Raw genomic sequence first — 25,298 nt, 5'->3', positions numbered from 1 at the left:
GCACACATATACAGTGTGATATGTTTGTCACTTATGAAACTAACTATTTAACTTTTTTTTCCTCCAGGAATCCGCTACCATTTTCATGGGTTGGTAAAAGGATTTACAGCAAAAACTGCAGGTGTTGCTCAGCTTGGTTTGGGGCATAGTTATTCGCGTGCCAAAGTAAAATTTAATGTGCACAGATCTGACAATATGATTATTCAAAGTATTGCTCTGTTAGATCAGTTGGACAAAGATGTAAACACATTTTCAATGAGAATCAGGTATGTATAAAATATGGCATCAGTTAATATTTGTGGCATGAAAAGGAAAGCACGTAAGTGTAAAAATGGGAATAAAAGAAAAAGGCAGAGGAAAATGATAACTAAGAGCAGTTTGAGTATTTGCTCTACTTCTTTCCCATGCTCTCATTTTATTAGTGTTTCTTACTTTCTCATGTCTGCTCTTGTTTCTGCTGTGTAATGTCTTACAGGTACAACCACTGTTGAATTCATTTTCTCATTTCTTTTTTTGGGTTAAGACAAGCAAGATGGAAGAGAAAAATTTGATAATGTGTCCACTTACACATGCATACTTGGAAAATAGTACAGAATGTTGGAAATGTAATGAACAGCAGCATAATGGTTTACTTTCAGTAGAAACAAGTCTTTTATTTCAATCTTTCTCCTCCATAGAATCCAAACTAGCATGCTACTTTAATACTAATTAATATAATGCTTTTGTTCCTCATCCTACACACCTGTGTCTGAGTAAGACACAAATTACATTATTTTCTGGTCCTGTATTTGACTGATGCATAGCCTTCCAAGTCCTTGTCAGTGCAGACTGAGGAGTACTTTTGCACTGTTTTCTGAATGCATGTTGGGGTTATACCATGTCATTTCAATAAAAATACTCTAGACACCCACCACCCCGAGTTTTGATTAAACATGGGGTATATAATTCAGTAATGATTATATGTACCAGAATCTTACTTCCTGCCACTGTAGCACGATAATGTGTACTGAGAACAGCATGTTTTGGGGCTGTCTTTACTGTAGTGTATCACTGAAACTGCACATTTTTGTAATACAAAAAGCACCAAATATGGCATGTTAGGTTTGGAAGAAATTAGACTCTTCCATTGAACCTGAAGGTGGCAGCAAATACGTCAGTGTGTGGTCTTGTAGAGGCCTGGGAAGTCAGGCAGCAGTTGTAGGTTTAGAGCCTGGGGGGGGGGGGGGGGGTCTTTGGTGGCTACGTCATAGTTACGGTGTAAACTCAAAGGCTGCAGTTGACAAAGGTGGGAGCAAGTAGCATTCCTCAACTGGTCGGCTGCTCAGCTTGGCCAGATAGCCAGCTTTATCATGCCCAGGCAGGGCTTGTTTCAGCTTAGGTCATGTATATGGTCTACTAAGTGCCGTCAAAATAATGAGAATGCCAGTTATTGCCCTAAAGCCTTGCCATAGTTGCAGAGCCATTGTGTGGCATAAGTGCTGAACTTGCAGCAAGTGTCTGGATTTCAGTATCATCCCCCTTGCCTGATCCCATGTTGCTGCACGTTCATTGGCATCACCTACTCAACCAAGCTGCTACCTTCCAGTCCAACCTAGAGCTCAGACCAAGCTACAGATAAGGCCTTTATCACCGCCAGTTTTTTTTTCCCCTCCCACATTCATTAGCTTCAGCAACTCTCAACCCAACTGTTACCTTCCGCGTAACGTAGACCTTGGGCTAAGCTAAGATCAGTGTGTCACCAAAACCAGGTTTAATGAGAAGAAAACAGCTAAATGTTTGGGACAAGCAAGAAAATAAATGTGTGTTATTACTGGCAGACAAGATTGTGTCCTGTGCTGTGTTTGGCCAGAAGCGAATTGAGTAGCCACCGTCTTTAATTCAGTGCCCTCGAAGCTAAAACGTCGTGTTTGGTGGGTTTCATGTTTATATGTGCATATTATGAGAATATGCACTTTCAGTTGTACACACCCCATTGAAGATCTCTCCAAAAGGCATTGATTTTAGCGCTGAAGTGTGACTTTGGTATATAAAACCATTATCTATAATTTCTTTGTGGTAGTGAGTAACGATATGAAATATTTTGCCTCAAGCATATTTAGTTTTAATTTTACAGCCATTCCAAAATGCAGTGAATTTGCATTTCTTGATGTCGATTCATGTCACTGATAGTACTAATTTTAGCTTCTCTAGTATTTTCCATTGTCCTTTATCTATTATTTTCTTCTGTGCTCGATAATTTTACAATTTACCTGATGATTTGCAGGAAATTAGATATGATCAGCCGCCAGCTACATCTTATATACCTCAAGAGTCATCAGGCTTCATGTATGAAGATCTATTATTATACAGCAATTTCCTGTAGCCAAGTGCTCTCAGCGATAAAGATTAATCTGTTTAAAGTTACATTGATTTCTATCACTGTATTCATTATGCATTGCAGGCCTTCCTCTTACTTTGTGCATGTAGAGCAAGCATTGATGTTGTACCTTACCAGATCTTGAGTTAATCCTGTAGCATTAGATGTTTACCATTATTGGTACTAGGAAAGCTGCTGACACTGTTAATGTTACATTTTGTAATAGTGATTATTATTACATAAAGTATATTTACATAGTTTCTGATGATTTAATCTACTGACATAATGATTTGCCCTGTGACATAATGTATGTTGTGTAGCAGTGAAAGGACGGAACACCCACAGTTTTTATTGTAATTTTATATTACCTGTTAAGATGTAGATTGCCTTGACAGATTGGTCTGTAGTGTAGCCCGAGGTCCAGTAACTTGAAAGGTGACAATTTGGCTTAACATTGCTGAAGCCAATAAGTGTCAAGAATAATATTTGGTATTAATCGTTAGCTTTGACCTGGGATAAAATGTTAATGGCTGCTGTGTTGTCACCTTTTGGTGTATACTTTTTGCAGTTAGGTTTTTGGTGTAGGTTTTGGATTTCATGTTGGAGCAGATGCATTTGGCATGTAGTGGCAGATATCAAAGTACAGGTATCTTACTTCTACATCTACTGTATTTACTCAAATCTAAGCCGCACTTTTTTTCCGGTTTTTGTCATCCAAAAAACCGCCTGCAGCTTAGAATCGAGTGCAAAGCAAGCGGAAGCTCTGAAAAATGTTGGTGGGTGCCGCCACAGCTAACTTCTGCTGTCAAATATATGTAGCGCTGCACAGGCATGCTTTGTAGGCACAAAGATAAATACTTGCACCAAATCCTCTGCATCAGTAAATAAATGTAATAAAAAGGTGGAAGATGAGCTTTTTTCTCTGCCCCGAGTTTCGACCACTGCATTTTCATACATTATCCAACGAAGTAAATACAAATTCCGTATTGTTCATCTTCGAATGTAGCAGCATTTTAATGTACTACGAAAATCCGACTGGCAAGACTGTTTGGTATGTTTGTCAATATGGCCAACTCTACTCGTCAATATGGCCAATTCTACGTTCTGAATTTTTTCCTGCCTGTGAGAAGAGATGGTTGCTAATAGGAACTTTTATGAATTGTGAATCACATGCAGTTGGTTGGCCGATTCCAACTGTGACTCATTGATACTGTAGTTATAGGATACTATGTTTTGTGTGTGTGTGTGTGTGTGTGTGTGTGTGTGTGTGTGTGTGGAGTGCACAATTTTACATTTCTGAACATTTAGAGCATGTTGCTACTCACCATATAGTGGAGATCACGGAAAGGTACAATAAAAAGACTGTCACACAATTAGCTTTTGGCGAACAAGACCTTTGTCAAAACACACACACACACACACACACACGACCACTGTCTCTGGCAGCTGGAGCCAGACTGTGAGCAGTGGGCTACTATGGGAGAGGCAACTGTGTGGGGAAAAGGAGGAGGCTGGGATGTTGAGGGGGAGGGATAGCAGGGTAAGTGTGGGGGGCGATAAAGTGCTGCTGGGAGCGCGCAGGGACAAGGTGGACAATGAGGCAATTAGGTGCAGTCAGGAGGTTGGACGGAGGGAGGGGGGAGTTTAGCAGAAAAGGAGAGAAGTAAAAAGACTGGGCAAGTTGGTGGAATATAGAGAGCTGTGTGGTGTTGGAGTGGGAACAGGGAAGGGGCTAGATGGACAAGGACAATGACTAATGAAGGTTAAGACCAGGAGGGTTACGAGAATGTAGGATATACTGCTGGGAGAGTTCTCACCTGTGCATTTCAGAAAAGATGGTATTGGTGGAAAGCATCCAGGTGGCAGAGGCTTTGAAACAGTCATTGAAATGAAGGATGTCATGTTGGGCACTGTACACGGCAACAGCGTGATCCAGTTGTTTCTTGGTCAGAGTTTGTCGGTGGCCATTCATGCGGACAGGCAACATGACTGGTTTCACAGGTAGCCCTGCCTTTGATGGGATAGGTGGTGTTTGTGACAGGAGTGAAGTAGGTGGTGGTGGTGGGAGGATGTATGGAACAGATCTTGCAACTAGGTAAATTACAGTGATATGAGCCACGAAGCAGGGGTTTGGGAGCAGGGGTTTTATAAGGATGGATGAGAATACTGTGTGTGTTCAGTGGGCAGCGGAATACCTCTGTGGGAGGAGTAGGAATGGAAGTGGGCAGGACATTTCTCATTTCTGGGCACGACAAGAGGTAATCGTCCTTTTTTCTAACCCACGTCCCCCGCCCACATTCCCCCCACCCACCCCCGCCCAGCCCCTCCCCTCCAAATGACCTCCCGGCTGTACCTAGTTGCCTCACTCTTCACCTCATCCCTGCTGCATGCTCCCAGCAGCACTTACACCGTCTCCCACCCCTGCCTGCTATCCCCCCCCTCCCCGCCCCCCCCTCCCTGCTCCAGCTTCCTCCTTCTACATCTACATCTACATTTATACTCCACAAGCCACTCAACGGTGTGTGGCAGAGGGCACTTTACGTGCCACTGTCATTACCTCCCTTTCCTGTTCGTCGCGTATGGTTCACAGGAAGAACAACTGCAGGAAAGCCTCCGTGCGCGCTCGAATCTCTCAAATTTTACATTCGTGATCTCCTCAGGAGGTATAAGTAGGGAGAAGCAATATATTCAATACCTCATCCAGAAACGCACCCTCTCGAAAACTGGACAGCAAGCTACACCGTGATGCACAGCACCTCTCTTGCAGAGTCTGCCACTTGAGTTTGCTAAACATCTCCGTAACGCTATCATGCTTACCAAATAACCCTGTGACGAAACACGCCACTTTTCTTTGGACCTTCTCTATCTCCTCTGTCAACCCGACCTGGTACGGGTCCCACACTGATGAGCAATACTCAAGTATAGGTTGAACAAGTGTTTTGTAAGCCACCTCCTTTGTTGATGGACTACGTTTTCTAAGGACTCTCCCAATGAATCTCAACCTGGCACCCACCTTACCAACAATTAATTTTATATGATCATTCCACTTCAAATCGTTCCGTACGCATACTCCCAGATATTTTACAGAAGTAACTGCTACCAGTGATTGTTCCGCTATCATATAATCATACAATAAAGGATCCTTCTTTCTATGTATTCGCAATACATTACATTTGTCTATTTTAAGGGTCAGTTGCCACTCCCTGTACCAAGTGCCTATCCGCTGCAGATCTTCCTGCATTTCGCTGCAATTTTCTAATGCTGCAACTTCTCTGTATACTACAGCATCATCCGCGAAAAGCCACATGGAACTTCCGACACTATCTACTAGGTCATTTATATATATTGTGAAAAACAATGGTCCCTTAACGCTCCCCTGTGGCACGCCACAGGTTACTTTGTCTGTAGACGTCTCTCCATTGAGAACAACATGCTGTGTTCTATTTGCTAAAAACTCTTCAATCCAGCCACACTGCTGGTCTGATATTCCGTAGGCTCTTACTTTATCAGGTGACAGTGCGGACCTGTATCGAACGCCTTCCAGAAGTCAAGGAAAATGGCATCTACCTGGGAGCCTGTATCTAATATTTTCTGGGTCTCATGAACAAATAAAGCGAGTTGGGTCTCACACGATCGCTGTTTCCGGATTCCATGTTGATTCCTACAGAGTAGATTCTGGGTTTCCAGAAATGACGTGATACGCGAGCAAAAAACATGTTCTAAAATTCTACAACAGATCGATGTCAGAGATACAGGCCTATAGTTTTGCACATCTGCTCGACGAACTTTCTTGAAAACTGGAACTACCTGTGCTCTTTTCCAATCATTTGGAACCTTCTGTTCCTCTAGAGACTTGCGGTACACAGCTGTTAGAAGGGGGGCAAGTTCTTTCACGTACTCTGTGTAGAATCGAATTGGTATCCCGTCAGGTCCAGTGGACTTTCCTCTGTTTAGTGATTTCAGTTGCTTTTCTATTCCTTGGACACTTATTTCGATGTCAGCCATTTTTTCGTTCATGCGAGGATTTAGAGAAGGAACTGCAGTGCAGTCTTCCTCTGTGAAACAGCTTTGGGAAAAGGTGTTTAGTATTTCACCTTTACGCGTGTCATCTTCTGTTTCAATGCCATTATCATCCCAGAGTGTCCGGATAGGCTGTTTCGATCCACTTACTGACTTAAAATAAGACCAGAACTTCCTAGGATTTTCTGTCAAGTCGTTACATAGAATTTTACTTTCAAATTCACTGAACGCTTCACACATAGCCCTCCCCTTACACTAACTTTGACATCGTTTAGCTTCTGTTTGTCTGAGAGGTTTTGGCTGCATTTAAACTTGCAGTGAAGCCCTCTTTGCTTTCACAGTAGTTTCCTAACTTTGTTGTTGAACCACGGCGGGTTTTTCCCATCCCTCACAGTTTTACTCGGCACGTACCTGTCTAAAATGCATTTTACGATTGCCTTGAACTTTTTCCATAAACACTCAACATTGTCAGTGTCGGAACAGAAATTTTCGTTTTGATCTGTTAGGTAGTCTGAAATCTGCTTCCTATTACTCTTGCTAAACAGATAAACCTTCCTCCCCTTTTTTATATTCCTATTTACTTCCATATTCAGGGATGCTGCAACGGCCTTATGATCACAGATTCCCTGTTCTGCACTTACAGAGTTGAAAAGTTCGGGTCTGTTTGTTATCAGTAGGTCCAAGATGTTATCTCCATGAGTCGGTTCTCTGTTTAGTTGCTAGGTAATTTTCGGATAATGCACTCAGTATAATGTCACTCGATGCTCTGTCCCTACCACCCGTCCTAAACATCTGACTGTCCCAGTCTATATCTTACTCCCACCTAGTTGCCTCTTCCATAATGCCCAGCTGCTCGCAGTCTGGCTCCAGCTGCCAGAGACTTAAATTGTTACATATCATCCTGTATTTTCCATTGTTTGATTTTGGAAGATCTAACTGAATATATTTGCAGCTTCGCTCAGATGGTACACTATTGTAGATAACTGCATCATCTGCAAAAGCTTGGTTTTACTATTAATGTTATCTGCAATGTCATTAATATACATCTTGAACAGCAAAGGTCCCAACAGACTTCCCTGGAGCACATCTGTAGTTACTTCTGCATCTGACGACTACTCTTTGTGCAAGATAACGTGCTGTGTCCTGAGTATTATCACCAAAGAAGTTACAGTGTTTGGAAACAATAAAAGTAATATTGTAGAACAAAAGCAAACTGGTCCTTGTTTCTTGGATTGTAATAAGTGCCAGTGAGGTCTGGATTCTTTTACTATGATTTGAAGATAAAATGAGAGTTTGTAGTGGTACATGTTTGCCTCACCTCACCACCAAAGGGGAGGCATGAGGAAAAGACATACTCATTGTGTTCTTCGATAGTGACACTGTGACCCATCATAACTTTGTACTGGGGGGGGGGGCAGGCATTGATTAGTGTGTTTTTATTTGAAATTGCTTAAATGATTGAAAATAAAGATCAATTGCATCCAATAATACATTCCCCTGACTGGTTGCTCCACTAAAACACACCTATTTGCTATGTCCAGTAGCACCTCTCCAAGAGCAACACATTCCATCCCCACTCATTTTTGATCTCTCTGCTCTTAAGTTCATTTTGTTTTTGCTGAAAGGATTCCATTTTGTAACAGTGAGTAATGTGAAAGAGGCTTCAGCAAGAGCCCTTCCTGTTGTTGTTATGTTTTCTTGTCTGTCATTGACTCCCATCCCTGTATTGCTCCTCCTCCCTCTGCTTCAGCTGCTTTATGCATTAATCGTAAGATTTTTTTGTTTTTCCTTTTTCAGAGAATGGTATTCATACCATTTCCCAGAGCTGGTGAAGATAGTACCTGAAAATTATATGTATGCAAGAGTGGCAAGACTTATTGGAAACAGGAAGGAGTTTACTGAAGATAAACTTGAAGCATTGGAGGAACTTGTTATGGACAGTGCAAAAGCCCAAGCTATCCTCAGTGCTTCGCGTTCTTCGATGGGTTAGTAGTCAAACTTGAAATAACGTGTAGTAGCAATAAATAGCCATTTAGTAGAAAATAATTCGTACCTGCAACAAATTTTAACTGTGAAACTAAAATTGTAACCAAAAGCCTCTGGAGATCCCATTAAATCTACCGAATGCTGTTGTATGCTAGCATATGTATTTATGGATATGTAAATATGGATCAGCATTCTAGATATCTACCGTATGCTGTTGTAGGCTAGCATATGGATTTATGGATATGTAAATATGGATCAGCATTCTAGATATGTTTCATATCAAATGAATAGATGAAGACAAATGAGTGACTTTATATCAGAAGGAATTTGGCATATAATGGGAGTTATTTGTTCTACTGTTAGTGATTTTGTTTGTTTTTGAACAGCCAGTGATTGTTTGTTTCAGCCTAGTTAGTTTCCATGTGTCACCTTCAGACATCAGCAAAGTAGCAAGTTGAGCTTTTTCTCTCCCTGTGTGTGTGTGTGTGTGTGTGTGTGTGTGTGTGTGTGTTTCTTCTTAGTTTAATTCTTAAGTAGTCTCTCTCTCTCTCTCTCTCTCTCTCTCTCTCTCTCTCTGTCTCTCTCTCTGTCTCTCTCTGAGCTTACAATTTGCATCATCGTACTCATAGTTGATTGTGATTCTTTGATTTGGAGCTGAGTGGAGGGTCTTATCCATATGCTCTGTCATTTCCATGATGGTCTTGGTGACAGATTTCTCTGTTTGTATTATGCGATGGAGCATTGCAGAACTTCTTGATGTGTAGAGGGTGCACTACATGAAGGAAGCAGCTAGTTGGCTAGCAGAGTACATGTGAAGTGCCCCTGAGGGTTTTTTAGGCTAGGTGGTAGTTATAGAGGTCTGCTGATGAATGCTCAGCAGTCAATACATGGAGAGCGTAATCAATCCATGTAAAAGACACCTGACTTGTCAAAATTTTTACAGTAAGTTGCCAAAATATTTGTAACAAAGTACCTGAATTTACTGTCCTCCAAGAAAGATGTCATGTTCAAATTATTCTCAGAACTGAGAGCTGGCTGAAACTTGAAGTGTAAAGCTCTAAAATCTTTAGCAAGGCTTGGAACATAGATTGAGAAGACAGATGAGACACCATGAGAGGGGCAGTGTTTATTGCAGTCGACAAAAATATTATGTCTATTGACGTCGAAATTGTGTCTGACAGAGACATTATCTGGACACATATAACAGGTCTAGGCGAACTTGGGTTAATTATTTAACTTTTTACCAGCCATCTGATTCCACCATGACTGTTGTAGTATCATTTAGAGAAAGTCTACAGTCATTAGTGCAGTATTAGCTTTGGGCAACTTATAACCTACTAGTATAGACAGGGATGTCTATGGGTTTATTGCGGATAGTGTGGACAGGCAGTCTTGTGAAGTACTTTTGAACACATTTACCAGAAACTGTCTTGAGCAGCTAGTATGACAGTCCACACAAATAGAAATGTTTTAGACCTCGTAACCTCAAACAGGCCTGACATTATCGATGGTGTCACTATAGACACAAGTGGCCATGACGTCATCGTAGTGACTATGGTTAAGAGAAGTTAATAAGTCCATTAAGAAGATGAGGAGAGTATTTACACTGGAAAGAACGAACATGTAAACTATTATTAGCAGATGATGGTCATTTTTTAGTTCTAATATGGTGGATGTGGAGGAATTATGGGTAAAGTTTAAATGGATTGTAAATTGTGCCCTGGAGAAACGTGTGCCGAGTAAGTGGGTTAGGGACACAGTTTAATAACAAACTTTGGAACTTTCTGAAGACACAAGACTGTTGCACTAACAGTTAAAAAAAAAAAATTATGACAGGCAAAAGTTTGTGGAAATTCGTACATTTATAAAAAAAAGAATCAATGCATGAAGCATATAACTACCATTGTCATACTTTAGCAAAAAGTCTTGCCAAGAACCTGATAAAATTTTGGTCGTATGTAAAATGACTAACAAGGAGACGGCACCATCGAGGGGTCAGGGATTTGTCCGAAATTTTGTGTGGTGAAAGCGGACCCCTAACACCTCACGTGGTTAAAATATTAGGACGCACTACCTGGAAAATCCTGGGAAAAATCGATCCAAAGTTTCTTAGGTGCCTTATGAGTATAAAATGTTAGTCCATTGCCGAGCCGCCGTCTGGCCTAAATGGTTAGGGCTCGGACACTTACGCCAGGGATCTCGGGCTCGATTCCTCCTGCGGCACCTTTTTTTTCCACCAATTATTCAAAAAGTTTCTCAAACCTACATTATCTTTAACAAATTAGTTACATTATTGAATAAAATTTATTTTCTTTTTGTTCAACAACACAATTCATGGCGGTGGGTTTGCCATTTTTCATTGTAAAGTATATGAGGAGAAACATTGGGTTTTTAATCAGAATAACAAAGTTTATTGGGAAACATTCAGTTATTATAAACAAGAACCGCTGTGGTAATTATCGTAAAAACAAAGCAATAACTTTTGCGACGTCTTGCGCAGCATATAAAAGCGGATTTTTTTCAATCACAGGGAGTTTGCAATAAATCTGTACAAAAACATGCCCCATTAACATTTACGAAAATGTTTAGAGTTTCTGATAATTTTGAGGCAAACCAGGCATATTGAATCATGTCACGGAATATTGGTGATGATAATTGATGGTGAATTATAGAATAAATTTTTATACAATTGTCCCACGTATTTCTTTCACGATTGTCCTGTAACAATGCGCTGCAATTTTGCAAGCGCTTTATGAAATTTTTAACTTGCCTGTAAAAGTAAACATCACAAGGTTGCGCCAAAGAAGTGCATATTGGAGGTATGACTTTTACAGACCAAGTTTGCATATATTCGTCATTTTGAAAAATTACGTCATATATCTCCGGATTCATTTGACCTCCCCAAGAGTCAATGAGAAGTAAATATTTATTCTCCCCGATGTAAGATTTTAAACATTTCTGGCCAAAATCCATGTATAAAACTGTTGTTAATTTTCCGGACTTAGATGATGTTACGATGACGTTCGTATAAGTATTGACATAGCCATCTATTAATTTGTGAATACTATGTTTTAAATGACTGGTCGCTTCTTTTAAGCATATGAAGACATGTGGGAGCAGTTTTCCGGATAATGTTATCGAATATTGTGCGGTGTACGAATGCATCACTTTATTCAAATCCGACTTTTTCACAAAAACTGTTTTACTCCCTTTTTCAGTGGGAGTCCTGTTGTTGTTGTTGTTGTTGTTGTTGTTGTTGTTGTTGTTTTGTTGTTGTCTTAAGTCCTGAGACTGGTTTGATGCAGCTCTCCATGCTACTCTACCCTGTGCAAGCTTCTTCAGCTCCCAGTACTTACTGCAACCTACATCCTTCTGAATCTGCTTAGTGTATTCATCTCTTGGTCTCCCTCTACGATTTTTACCCTTCACGCTGCCCTCCAATGCTAAATTTGTGATCCCTTGATGCCTCAGAACATGTCCTACCAACCGGTCGCTTATTCTTGTCGAGTTGTGCCACAAACTCCTCTTCTCCCCAATTCTATTCAATACCTCCTCATTAGTTATGTGATCTATCCATCTGATCTTCAGCATTCTTCTGTAGCACCACATTTCGGAAGCTTCTATTCTCTTCTTGTCCAAACTATTTATCGTCCATGTTTCACTTCCATACATGGCTACACTCCATACAAATACTTTCAGAAACAACTTCCTGACACTTAAATCTATACTTGATGTTAACAAATTTCTCTTCTTCAGAAACGCTTTCCTTGCCATTGCCAGTCTACATTTTATATCTTCTCTACTTCGACCATCATCAGTTATTTTGCTCCCTAAATAGCAAAACTCCTTTACTAATTTAAGTGTCTCATTTCTTAATCTAATTCCCTCAGCATCACCCGACTTAATTCGACTACATTCCATTATCCTCGTTTTGCTTTTGTTGATGTTCATCTTATATCCTCCTTTCAAGACACTATCCATTCCGTTCAACTGCTCTTCCAAGCCCTTTGCTGTCTCTGACAGAATCACAATGTCATTGGCGAACCTCAACGTTTTTATTTCTTCTCCATGGATTTTAATACCTACCCCGAATTTTTCTTTTGTTTCCTTCACTGCTTGCTCAATATACAGATTGAATAACATCGGGGATAGACTACAACTCTGTCTCACTCCCTTCCCAATCATTGCTTCCCTTTCATGTCACTCGACTCTTATAACTGCCGTCTGGTTTCTGTACAAATTGTAAATAGCCTTTCGCTCCCTGTATTTTACGCCTGTCACCTTTAGAATTTGAAAGAGAGTATTCCAGTCAACATTGTCAAAAGCTTTCTCTAAGTCTACAAATGCTAGAAATGTAGGTTTGACTTTCCTTAATCTATTTTCTAAGATAAGTTGTAGGGTCAGTATTGCCTCACGTGTTCCAACATTTCTGCGGAACCCAAACTGATCTTCGCCAAGGTCGGCTTCTACCAGTTTTTACATTCGTCTGTAAAGAATTCGCGTTAGTATTTTGCAGCTGTGACTTATTAAACTGATAGTTCGGTAATTTTCACATCTGTCAACACCTGCTTTCTTTGGGATTGGAATTATTATATTCTTCTTGAAGTCTGAGGGTATTTCACCTGTCTCATCGATCTTCCTCACCAGATGGTAGTTTTGTCAGGACTGGCTCTCCCAAGGCCGTCAGTGGTTCCAATGGAATGTTGTCTACTCCCGGGGCCTTGTTTCGACTTAGGTCTTTCAGTGCTCTGTCAAACTCTACACGCAGTATCGTATCTCCCATTTCATCTTCATCTACATCCTCTTCCATTTCCATAATATTGTCCTCAAGTACATCACCGTTGTATAGACCCTCTATATACTCCTTCCACCTTTCTGCTTTCCCTTCTTTGCTTACAACTGGGTTTCCATCTGAGCTCTTGATATTCATACAAGTGGTTCTCTTTTCTCCAAAGGTCTCTTTAATTTTCCTGTAGGCAGTATCTATCTTACCCCTAGTGAGATAAGCCTCTACATCATTACATTTGTCCTCTAGCCATCCCTGCTTAGCCATTTTGCACTTCCTGTCAATCCTTTTTTTTTTTTTTTTGAGATGTTTGTATTCCTTTTTGCCTGCTTCATTTGCTGCATTTTTATATTTTCTCCTTTCATCAATTAAATTCAATATTTCTTCTGTTACCCAAGGATTTCTACTAGCCCTCGTCTTTTTGCCTACTTGATCCTCTGCTGCCTTCACTACTTCATCCCCCAAAACTACCCATTCTTCTTCTACTGTATTTCTTTCCCCCATTCCTGTCAATTGTTCCCTTACGCTCTTCCTGAAACTCTGTACAACCTTTGGTTCTTTCAGTTTATCCAGGTCCCATCTCCTTAAATTCCCACCTTTTTGCAGTTTCTTCAGTTTTAATCTACAGTTCATAACCAATAGATTGTGGTCAGAGTCCACATCTGCCCCTGGAAATGTCTTACAATTTAAAACCTGGTTCCTAAATCTCTGTCTTACCATTATGTAATCTATCTGACACCTGTCAGTATCTCCAGACTTCTTCCATGTATACAGCCTTCTTTTATGATTCTTGAACCAAGTGTTAGCTATGATTAATTTGTGCTCTGTGCAAAATTCTGTCAGGCGGCTTCCTCTTTCATTTCTTAGCCCCAATCCATATTCACCTACTACGTTTCCTTCTCTCCCTTTTCCTACTACCGAATTCCAGTCTCACATGACTATTAAATTTTCGTCTCTCTTCACTATCTGAATAATTTCTTTTATTTCATCATACATTTCTTCAATTTCTTCATCATCTGCAGAGCTAGTTGGCATATAAACTTGTACTACTGCAGTAGGCATGGGCTTCGTGTCTATCTTGGCCACAATAATGCGTTCACTATGCTGTTGGTAGTAGCTTACCCGCACTCCTATTTTTTTATTCATTATTAAACCTACTCCTGCAGTACCCCTATTTGATTTTGTATTTACAACCCTGTATTCACCTGACCAAAAGTCTTGTTCCTCCTGCCTCTAAACTTCACTAATTCCCACTATATCTAACTTCAACCTATCCATTTCCCTTTTTAAATTTTCTAACCTACCTGCCCGATTAAGGGATCTGACATTCCACGCTCCGGGTCGTAGAACGCCAGTTTTCTTTCTCCTGATAACGACGTCCTCTTGAGTAGTCCCCGCCCGGAGATCCGAATGGGGGACTATTTTACCTCCGGAATATTTTACCCAAGAGGACACCATCATCATTTAACCATACAGTAAAGCTGCATGCCCTCGGGAAAAATTACGTCTGTAGTTTCCCCTTGCTTTCAGCCGTTCACAGTACCAGCACAGCAAGTTCGTTTTGGTTAGTGTTGCAAGGCTAGATCAGTCAATCATCCAGACTGTTGCCCCTGCAACTACTGAAAAGGCTGCTGCCCCTCTTCAGGAACCACACGTTTGTCTGGCCTCTCAACAGATACCCCTCCGTTGTGGTTGCACCTACGGTACGGCTATCTGTATCGCTGAGGCACGCAAGCCTCCCCACCAACAGCAAGGTCCATGGTTCATGGGAAACAATAGTATTTTTAATATTAAACAACATTCGAATGTGTGTGTAAATATCTTTTTCTATAATTAAATTTGAATTGATACATTTTACACCGGTAAAACCGTTTTGTACGCAGAAAACATGTATTTACCTGTTTGTTCAGTATTTATCCCATAATCCTCATGATATTGAGGGATTAAACGGCACGTCTGCCGACGAAAGGTCTCCGCAGACACCTGGATGTCCTCCATTGGTGCCGCTTCTTTTTTCGAAACCAGTTTTGTGATATTGCGTTGTGAAATTCTGTGCTTCTCTTTAAATGCCGTGACCGATCGATCAAACACCTTGAATTTGAAATCGATGAATTGTGCAGCCGCAGCCAATGCCCATTGCTATAAATTTCTTGTCGTGACTTGCTGATATTGCTGTCTTGTGTCTACAAAATGGTTGTAGGTCCACGAATCTATTGCCTCAAATTTATCCATTCGCATACCACCACTTTTAATATCTTTCTCCCATTGTGAAAGATATTCTTTTCAATTATCGGCATTTTTTGCGATGTCGCCAATGATCATGTGCGGGGCGCTTTAGCAATATTCATGACTTTGACTTTGTAGGCAATGGGAATCGTGTCACTTTTAAATCTTTTCCATGATGGTTTATATTTGTCTGGAGACTAATCACTTTGTGGCACTTCGAACTGTTCGTCGTTCTCCTCACATTCTTCACAATCCTCATGAGCGTGAATTAATTCCTCTTCAGTTACGAATTTTTTTTCACCCAAAAGTTCCAGTGTGTTATTATAAAGTTCTCTGGCCAATAACATAGCATCGCGAGTGATTTCTTCCGAAGATGTCCATGCAATTAAATTATTTTCTGTCAAAAGCTTTTCGTAATACACCACTGCATCCTTCAATCGTAACTTTGATAGATCACTATGAATGGGTTCTTCAGGAATTTCTTCTCCTACTCAAGACGAGCCAGCAACTTCTTCAGTTGATGTGTTTAACCTCGGATCGGAATAACACGTTGAAATTTGATATAGGCATGTCTGTTCATGATGAAATCGAAAAACAAACTGCCGTTTACTTCTCATAGCTCGCGCGCAGTCCTATGTGCAGATGCCCGTTATAATCCCAAGGGGACCCTTACAAAGCCCCTTTAAACCTTGAAACTCCATAAAACAAAATAGAACAATGAGCATGAATATTTTGCAGTAAATGTAAAAACTTTACATTCTTGAGCTAAAATAATGTTTTAAAACTAATGTAGGTTTGAGAAACTTTTTGAATAATTGGTGGAATAACAAAAGAAAATGAAACAGAAGAAAGAAAAAAAAGTGTTGGAGAAGGAATCGAACCCGAGACCTCTGGCGTAATAGTCCGAGCCCTAACCATCTAGGCCAGACGGCGGTTCGGCAGTGGACTAACATTTTATACTCGTAAAGCACCTAAGAAACTTTGAATCGATTTTTCTTGGGATTTTCCGGGTAGTGCGTCCTAATATTTTAACCACATGAGGTATTAGGGGTCCTCTTTCACCACAAAAAATTGCGGACAAATCCCTGACCCCCACGGTCGTGCCGTCTCCTTGTAAGTGGGATGAATGCTTCTATCCATTAACTTGTTGACAAGTTCGGTGTGGCAGTAGAAGATAGCAAAAGGAAAGTCAAAGTTTGAAATCTCAATATAAGAAAGCATTCACTCAGGAGGATTGTACAAACATACTGCCGTTTGACTGTTGTGCAGACTCCGAATGGAGGCCATTATGGTATGCGTCCCTAGTGTAGAGAAGCACTGAAAGAGTTTAAAACGATTAAGTCACCAGGTCCAGATGGAATCCCAATCCAGTTTTACAAAGAGTACACATTGGCCCCTTATAGTGCATTTAAAATTAGTTGCAACTTTTGACAGTGCCGCAGAGGTAAGCGCAGTTGCCAGTGTGTGCTGAGTGCGTCAGCGGGCAGCAATAAAGCCATGCCTGCCTTATGTCGTGAACATTAGCAGCCAATAGGTGAACATTCTTTGGTGGTAAAGAAGTGACAATAATGAGCAGAGCAGTTAAATCAATAATTTTTTATTCATACTGAGTTATGGAGTAAGTGGAGCGATCTCTTCCTCGGAACTGGCACTGGCGGTGACTGAAATTACCATCTCTTCAATTTGTTCTTCTAGCAGTCCTTTGCAATCCAATTTTCCTCAACTACCTTCTTTGTATTGCTGACAACTTGAAACCAGTCCTGTGGGGTAACACTTGCAATGACTTCTTTCTATTTTTCCCCCACACTGCTTTTCACCTGCACCCATATGTTCTCAATAGGGTTTAAATGAGCGTGATAGAGGAAGTCTGATTACACATGCCCTTTATTGGTAACCAGTTCATTAACCTGATAACATGGAGTTTTTAGCTTGTAAAGTGCTACAAGTTCCATTAATTCCGCCTTATCCATGCCAGGTTCAACTTTATTTGATGTAACATTTCTTTGCACCCAGAGCAAAATATCTGCTATCCTCCACTCTTTTCCTCCTTATCTATCACAATAGAGTGGTATCGTGCATTGTCCATTACTATTGTCATATTTGGAGAAATATTCTACAGCAGAACATCAGAAAACCACTCCATGAAAACTTTGGCATTCATTTCCTTATGATAGTCGCCTTGCTCCCTGGAATGGAACAGCAATAAATAGTTTGGAATTAATTCACAACACCTGACCACTGCAGAATACTTCAGTGACAAAAAAATTACACTTCACAAAGAGAGTTAATGAGCACGAAGCATCTGAAGTGTGACAAGGTGCTTTACCAACCAAACCACTTGCAGCATGTAGGGAAAGCCAGATCACCATTGGTGTTACCTAGACAACGGTGTCACATCCCCTCCAGTGAGCCAACGTTACGTCACAATGCAGTATAGGTATTGGTTCGCTGCAGAATTCTTGAACTTGTTTTCAGTTCAAATATGGTAAATTTCCTTGCGATGGAAAAGTGCTTCTGTTCGCATATCCGCACATTTTAAAAAGCATCACTTGTGTGAAACTCAGTTTGCACATTTCTCACATGATATCCTGTGAACCATGGGTGAATGGCAACTGGCAGATTCCATATTCCTAGATTTCTGGAAAATCTGTGTGAGCCGCACTGCAGGTGGTTAACAGAGGCCCGAGGGCATGGAATAGGTTCCCAGATAAGTGATCGGCCAAAAGACTTCTTAAGTAATAGAACTCAGTATGTTGTGCTCGATACCAGATGTTATTCAAAGACAAGAGGTATCATCAGGAGTGCCACAGGGAAGTGTGATACAGTAGAACCGCTGTTATCTATATACGTAAATGATCTGACTGGCTGGGTGATCAGCAATCTGTGGCTGTTTACTGATGATGCTATGCACTATGGGGAGGTGTTCTTGTTTGGTGACTGTAGGAGGATACAGTATGTTGTAATGAGTGGCAGCTTGCTCTAAATCCAGAAAAATGTAAGTTAATTAAGTTAATGCTGGTGATTAGGAAAAGCAATCCTATAATGTTCAAATATAGGATTGGTGCTTGGCAGAGTCACTTTGATTAAATATCTAGGTATAATGCAGCACAGTGATACAAAATGAAACTGGCACATAAGGATGGTAGCAGGCAAAGCAAATGGTTGAATTCAGTTTTTGAAAGAATTTTAGGAAAGTATATCTCATCTATAAAGGAGACTGCATACAAAACACTAGTGTGACACATTCTTGAGTGCTGTTATAATGTTTGCAAAGCTCACCAGGTCAGGTTAACAGGAAGGCATTGAAGCATTTCAGAGGTGAGTTCCTAGATTTGTTACCGGTAGTTCGATGAATGTGTGAATGTTATGGAGATGCTTCATGAACTCCAGTGGGAATCCATAGAGGGAAGACGATGTTCTTTTCATGTACCACTATTGAGAAAATTTAGAGAACCTGCGCCGGCCGGAGTGGCCGAGCGGTTCTAGGCGCTTCAGTCTGGAACGCTACGGTCGCAGGCTCGAATCCTGCCTCAGGCATGGATGTGTGTGATGTCATTAGGTTAGTTAGGTTTAAGTAGTTCTAAGTTCTACGGGTCTGATGACCTTCGCTGTTAAGTCCCATAGTGCTCAGAGCCATTTCAACCTTTTTTAGAGAACCTGCATTTGAAGCTGACTGCAGAATGATTCTACTGCTACCAACATACTGTATTTACCTGAGTGTAAGATGGCCTCCTTACTTTAAGAGGCTCCTTGAGAAAAAATTATTTTTAACATATTCTTTCTAATTGAAATTACAAACTTTTACTGAAGTAGGGTATTCGCCTAAAATGTTAATGTTACACCTATTCTAAACTTATGCCATGCATTCATTGTCTTCATTTTTATAATGTTGTTGTTGTTTGTTGTTGCAGTCTTCAGACCAAGGACTAGCTTGATGTGCCTTTATCCTGTGCAAGCGTCATCATCTTCAAGTAACTACTGCAACCTACATCCTTCCGAATCTGCTTACTGTATTCAGTTCTTGGTCTTCTTCTACAAATTTTACCCCCCACGCTTCCCTCCAGCATTAAATTGGTTATCTCCTGACGTCTCAGAATGTGCCCTACCAACCAATCCCTTCTTATAGTCAGGTTGTGCTATAAATTTCTTTCCTTCCAATTCTGTTCAGTATCTCCTCATTAGTTACGTGATCTACCCATCTAATCTTCAGCATTCTTCTGTAGCTCCCCATTTCAAAAGCTTCTATTCTCTTCTTGTCTAAACTGTTTATTGTCAATGTTTCACTTCCATACTACACTCCAGACAAATACTGTCAGGAAAGACTTCAAACACTTAATGTGTACTCAGTGTTAAAAAATTTCTCTTCTACAGAAATGCTTCTCTTGCTACTGCTGGCTTACGTTTTATATCCTCTCTACTTCAACCATCGTCAGTTATTTTGTTGCCCAAATAGCAGAACTCAACAACTACTGTAATTGTCTCATTTCCTAATCTAATTTACTCAGCGTCATCTGACTTAGACTTCATTCCATTATCCTCGTTTTGCTTTTGTTGATGTTCATCTTATAGCTTCCTTTCATGACACTGGCCATTCCATTCAACTGCTCTTCCAAATCCTTTGCTGTCTCTGACAGAATTACAAAGTCTTCAGCAAACCTCAGAGTTTTCATTTCTTCTCCCTGGACTTAAATTCCTAATCCAAATTTTTTTTTCTTTCCTTTATTGCTTGTTAACCACTGCTTCCCTTTCATGCCCCTCGACTCTTATAACTGCCATTGTGTTTCTGTACAAATTGTAAATAGCCTTATGCTTCCCGTATTTTACCCATGCTACCTTTAGAATTTCAAAGAGAGTATTCCACTCAACACTGTCAAAAGTTTTCCATAAGTCCTGCATTTCTCCAGAATCCAAACTGATCTTTACCGAGATCAGCTTATACCAGTTTCTCCGTTCTTCTGTACAGAATACATGTTAGTATTTTGCAGTCACGACTTATAAAACTGATAGTTCAGTAATTTTCACACCTGTCAGCAACTGATTTCTTTGGCATTGGAATTACTGCATTCTTCTTGAATTCTGAGAGTATTTCGCCTGCCCCATACATCTTGCATACTAGATGGAAGAGTTTTGACGTGTCTGGCTCTCCCAAGGCTATTAGTAGTTCTAACGGAATGTCATCTACTCCTGTTATCTTCTTTCTACTTATATCTTCCAGTACTCTGTCAAATTCTTCATGCAGTATCATATCTCCCATCTCATCTTCATCTTCTTCCATTTCCATAATATAGCCCTCAAGTGCATTTCCCTTGTATGGACCTTCTATATATTCCTTCCACAATTTTGCTTGTCCTGCTTTGCTTAGGGCTGATTTTCCGTCTGAGTTCTTGATGTTCATAAAGGTGGTCCTTCATTCTCGAAAGGTCTCTCTAATTCTCCTGTAGGCAACATCTATATTTTCCCTTGTGATATGTGCTCGTAAATCCTTACATTTGTCCTCTAGCCATTCCGGCTTAGCCATTTTGCTTTTCCTGTCAGTCTCATTTTTGAGATGTTTGAATTCCCTTTCACCTGGTTGAGTTACTGCATTTTTATACCACCATTTCACTCTCAAAGCTACCCACTCTACCTCTACCATACTTCTTTCCCCTGTTGTCAGTTGTTTCCTAATACTCCCTCTGAAAGTCTCTACAACCTCTGGTTCCTTCAGTTTATCAAGATCCCATTGCCATAAATTTCTACCTTTTTGTAGTTTCTCCTGTTTTAGTCTACACTTAACAACCAATAAGTTGTGGTCGGAATCCACAACTGCCCCAGGAAATATCTCACAATTTAAAATCTGGTTCCTAAATCTTGATCTTACCATTGTATAACTAGTCTGAAACCTTCTGCTATCTCCAGGTCTCTTCCAGGTGCAGTAGAGTCTCGATTATCCGACCTAAACCAGCCGCGGCAAGGTCGGATAAGCAGGAAGGTCGAATAACACGGAAAAAAACACAAAAATTAAACTAGTGTAGGCCAAATGAGTTAAACATTTAATATAATACAAATCAAATTAGACTGAATAGATATTTACTCTGTGAAGAAGTTAGTAATTGTTTTTTGTTTGCTTGCTGTTTGCCGTTTTTTTCCGCTAAATCACATAGTCTCTTAAGAAGTAAAACCTCGGTAGACAATGTTTCCTCCAGTTGCTCTACATATTTTAAAACAGTTTCTAAGGCCTTGTGTCCTTCGTTGTGAGAAATCTTGGGCGCACCTAACGTGGTTTATCCCCTTTTTTAACAATTGGTTTTCTGAGTAATTGGCTGTTTTAGCGAAAGACGCACGGGCTGTTGACCACGTTTTACTTTTTATTCAGTGAAGCTGTATGGTGAAGGAAATTTAATCTACAGTTCAGGACCTCCATTGCCTCTGTAGCATATTTTATGGACCGTTATCCAAGTCCCTCTTTTTAGCTGTCTTTCCTTCTGTCGATTGGGCGTAACTTGTAGTCGCTTTTAACTCCTTCTTCGTCTTCATGTTTTATGGTTCTGACATGGACGCATATGACCTTAGTTGTTTTTGCACCCTAAACAAAACGAACAATAAATACAAGTTTAATTTCATTCATTACTGCTGCGGTAAAGAATGTTTGTGGTCATATGTTATGCTTCTCCTATACTTGCATTGGGGCAATGACAGCACTGAGGATTTTCATTTGTGGAAAGCTTATGGAAAAAGCTGTATGGCTTTTTTCATATTTTCTAAATTCCCGGCATTTCTTCTTATGGCCGAGCCATAATAATTTTTTAATCTGTCTAGTTCCACATTTGTCAGGTAGCCTTTACCATGGTCGAAAACAGTAACAAACATGATCAGAATGATGTGTAGGTGCAGGATAGGAAACTCTGACATGATAAAACAATAGAAGCAGGAAATAATGTGCAAGAAATAAAAGAAACCTGTGCATTATCTTTGCATGGTGCGGCATTTAAATGCCAGATCACACACAGCATCAGGGAAACCATTGTAACTCATGAAAAAATTGTATTTGTATGAAACAAAAACTGTTTTATGCAGGAAATATTGGGCATTTTCAAATACACAAGTATCTAAAAATTGATTTTTTGAGTCCACTTGTCTTCAGTCTCCCCTTAAATAACTACCAGCCTCAATATGAAGTCATACCCAATGGCACCAGGAGTAACACTGCTGTGCTTCTCCAAACCATTGGAAAACTGGGACCACTCCTCAGGTCACCTCCGTACTTGCCGATGATGTTCATCTGGAGTAGTTTGGAACCTCGGTTTATTGCTGAACACGTAATCCCGTTCATCAGCAATCCGTGTTTCCCGGTTGTGGCACCACTCTAAATACAGCCGCATGTGTTGTAGTGTTAACGGCAGTGTACCCATGGGATGGCATTCCCTAGTCCAGCTACTGCTAGTCTCCAACAAATGTCGCAGAATGTTGTAGGAAATCCATTGCCTATGCTCAGATGGCAATCGTAGATGTGGTTACGATGTGCTTGATGCACATATGTCGATCATCCCTTACAGTGACCAGAAGCTGTCATCTGGAACCTTCACGATGAGAAGTACTTTTGCCCTCACATTCCCATGCAGCCCACAAATGGGTCACTGACGCATTGTAATGTCCTACAGTTCTGGATTTTGCACAGTTTGACCAGCAACCCAAATGGAGGCTCATTTACTAACTACGGTAGGTTGTCTGTGCCAGAACACCTGTTGGTGTTGTGACTTGCCGATCTTTCAAAGTGCCACCGTACAGTTACGCACGTCCTCTACATGCGGCGCTGTCTGCCAGCCATGCAGCAGCAGTGCCACCTAAGCGGCCAGCCTGCCAGTTATGATTTGACTGTTAAAGTGTACACACCTCTTACTCTGTTTACTTGATCTGTGACTTTCATGTAATGTGTCTTCCATGAAATACATTTGTCCAACTTGAAGTTATTACAGTTTGTACCAACTGAGGTCATGCAATTTGTATCAAAACAGCGACTGTTGACAGATGCTGCGTTGCTGCTTTTTAGAAAGTGAATGTACAATAGTTTGTCATCGGGCCTGCCGCAGATAGCTGCCTATCCTGATTTTTACAGACTCGGCAAGTCTCTGACCTCCACATTCTATAATGTGATGTGCACATCCAACACCTTGTTACCTACTCATGGTTTCACCATCATTCAACCAGTTTCCATAGATTTCGTCAACTGTTGTATGCAACCAGCTTTGCGTTTTCCAGATGCTCGTTCCCAGGCACTGAACCATAGTGACCTGCCCATCGTCAAAATTGCCTAGGTCATTGCATTTCCTCTTTTGTGGCATGTATCATTGGTAGAATAATTCCCACTTGTATACTTTCCCCGTTTCATTACACACCTGCAGTGCACAGGTGGCATTCAGTCTTGCTATAGGCAGTTGGCATAACATTTCAGCTCATCACTGTATTCAGTAGGGCTTTTGAATCTTAGATGTATTACATTCTCAGTTAATTGAAACCTTGAATGGCCAAATCATTGTTACCAGTACAAGTAATGATGCTGCTAAATCATCAAATAATCATGGCCACCTACTTTCTTGTAGTAAATTTACAGGTGATTCTTTCAGTTATACAAGATTTTATGTGATATTCCCCTGTACATTAACTAAGCAAAAATTGTTTAACACACACATTTCAAATGTCGCAATAACAATAACACCATCAGTGCATCCAGTTACTATGTGTCGTACATGTAGCCAAAATAAAACTAGCCTGGAAATTGCACACCAAGCAGATGTTAACAATACACATCAGTTGTTCAGTGTAATGATAAGTATCTGTTATTCCTAATGGCACATGCTCTGCAAGTTTATATACCCATACAGACTGAACTGAACCAGGTCTCCCTTGAGTAAAAGAAAAATTGAGTACACAAATGTCCTGACTCGATTTCGTCAGACATTACTGCAGAACTGAACATTCCAAGGGTGGCTTGGAAGCTTTAACTAGAGCACAGCAAGAAATTTGTAAGAATAAAGATGCAGGTTCTCTTTTTTAATATACCAGGCGGTTATCATTAAACTGAAGGCATGCAGCCAGGTGCATTGGGGCTGTGTAAATCACAGGATGCTGAAACATTGTGGGCATATTCAGTAATTGCTGTGTTTGTGGACTACACTGGAAAAAAATGATGGTTCCACTATCTGTCACCAGGTGAAAATATGGTGGTGTAAGCAGAATGAATATGAAATGTTTCCTGTTTTGACAACAGTGTGCTGTTTGTCACATGGCAACACATTTTGATTTCTTTTATGAAATGATATTGGTGTAAAGGGTTAAGAAAGTTAAGTTTTCCATATAAAATGCGATGGCTGTTGAGAAGAGAGACAGTGCACTGCTGGTAAAGTGGTTTTATCAGAGCCACAGCAATAGCAGCACTGCTTTGTGGGAACATCACAGAAAAGAACAGCTATGAAGAGGCCCCATGTCAATAAATGAGCTGAAGATTATGTTCAAGAAATTTGAAGAAACAGGTGAATTATGTGGTGCAGCAGAGAGAGAAAGGTGGTCCAATTTCATGTCAGTTGTTTATGAAGCTGCTATAGCTGTAGCCAACAGTGCAGCACATGCCTCAAAATCTGCAGCCAGTGCTAGAGCTTGTGACAGGAATTGTCTTTCCCCTGGCCAACAGTTTCACACTGGTATCCCTACAGGATTCAGAATGTACACCAAATGAAGCCCCAAGGCAGACTACAATATCGTAACATTGCTCTTGTTATGTGGCATGCATGGAAATGGATGACTTGGCCAGGGAATATCCTTTTTACAGGTAAGGCACATTTTAGTCTGCATGGTTATGTAAATGCTCAGAAGTCTCTTATATGTGGTTTTACTTCACCCCATGTTGTACATGTACGTTCATTGCATCAGCTCACATGACTGTGTGGT

General features: G+C 40.5%; 1 protein-coding gene across 1 annotated transcript in view; it reads left to right on the top strand.

The window, feature by feature from the left end:
- Nucleotides 1-25,298, top strand: part of LOC126253172 (nucleolar protein 56) — a 62,516-nt gene that overhangs the window by 16,039 nt on the left and 21,179 nt on the right. The window contains exons 5-6 of the mRNA XM_049954328.1: nucleotides 68-266; nucleotides 8,174-8,361. Of these exons, the coding sequence (XP_049810285.1) occupies nucleotides 68-266; nucleotides 8,174-8,361 (387 nt within the window). The remainder of the gene's footprint in view (nucleotides 1-67; nucleotides 267-8,173; nucleotides 8,362-25,298) is intronic.

The sequence above is a fragment of the Schistocerca nitens genome, chromosome 4 (assembly GCF_023898315.1).
Source record: "Schistocerca nitens isolate TAMUIC-IGC-003100 chromosome 4, iqSchNite1.1, whole genome shotgun sequence".
Lineage (NCBI taxonomy): Eukaryota > Metazoa > Arthropoda > Insecta > Orthoptera > Acrididae > Schistocerca > Schistocerca nitens.
This window is presented reverse-complemented; position numbering and strand designations above follow the sequence as displayed.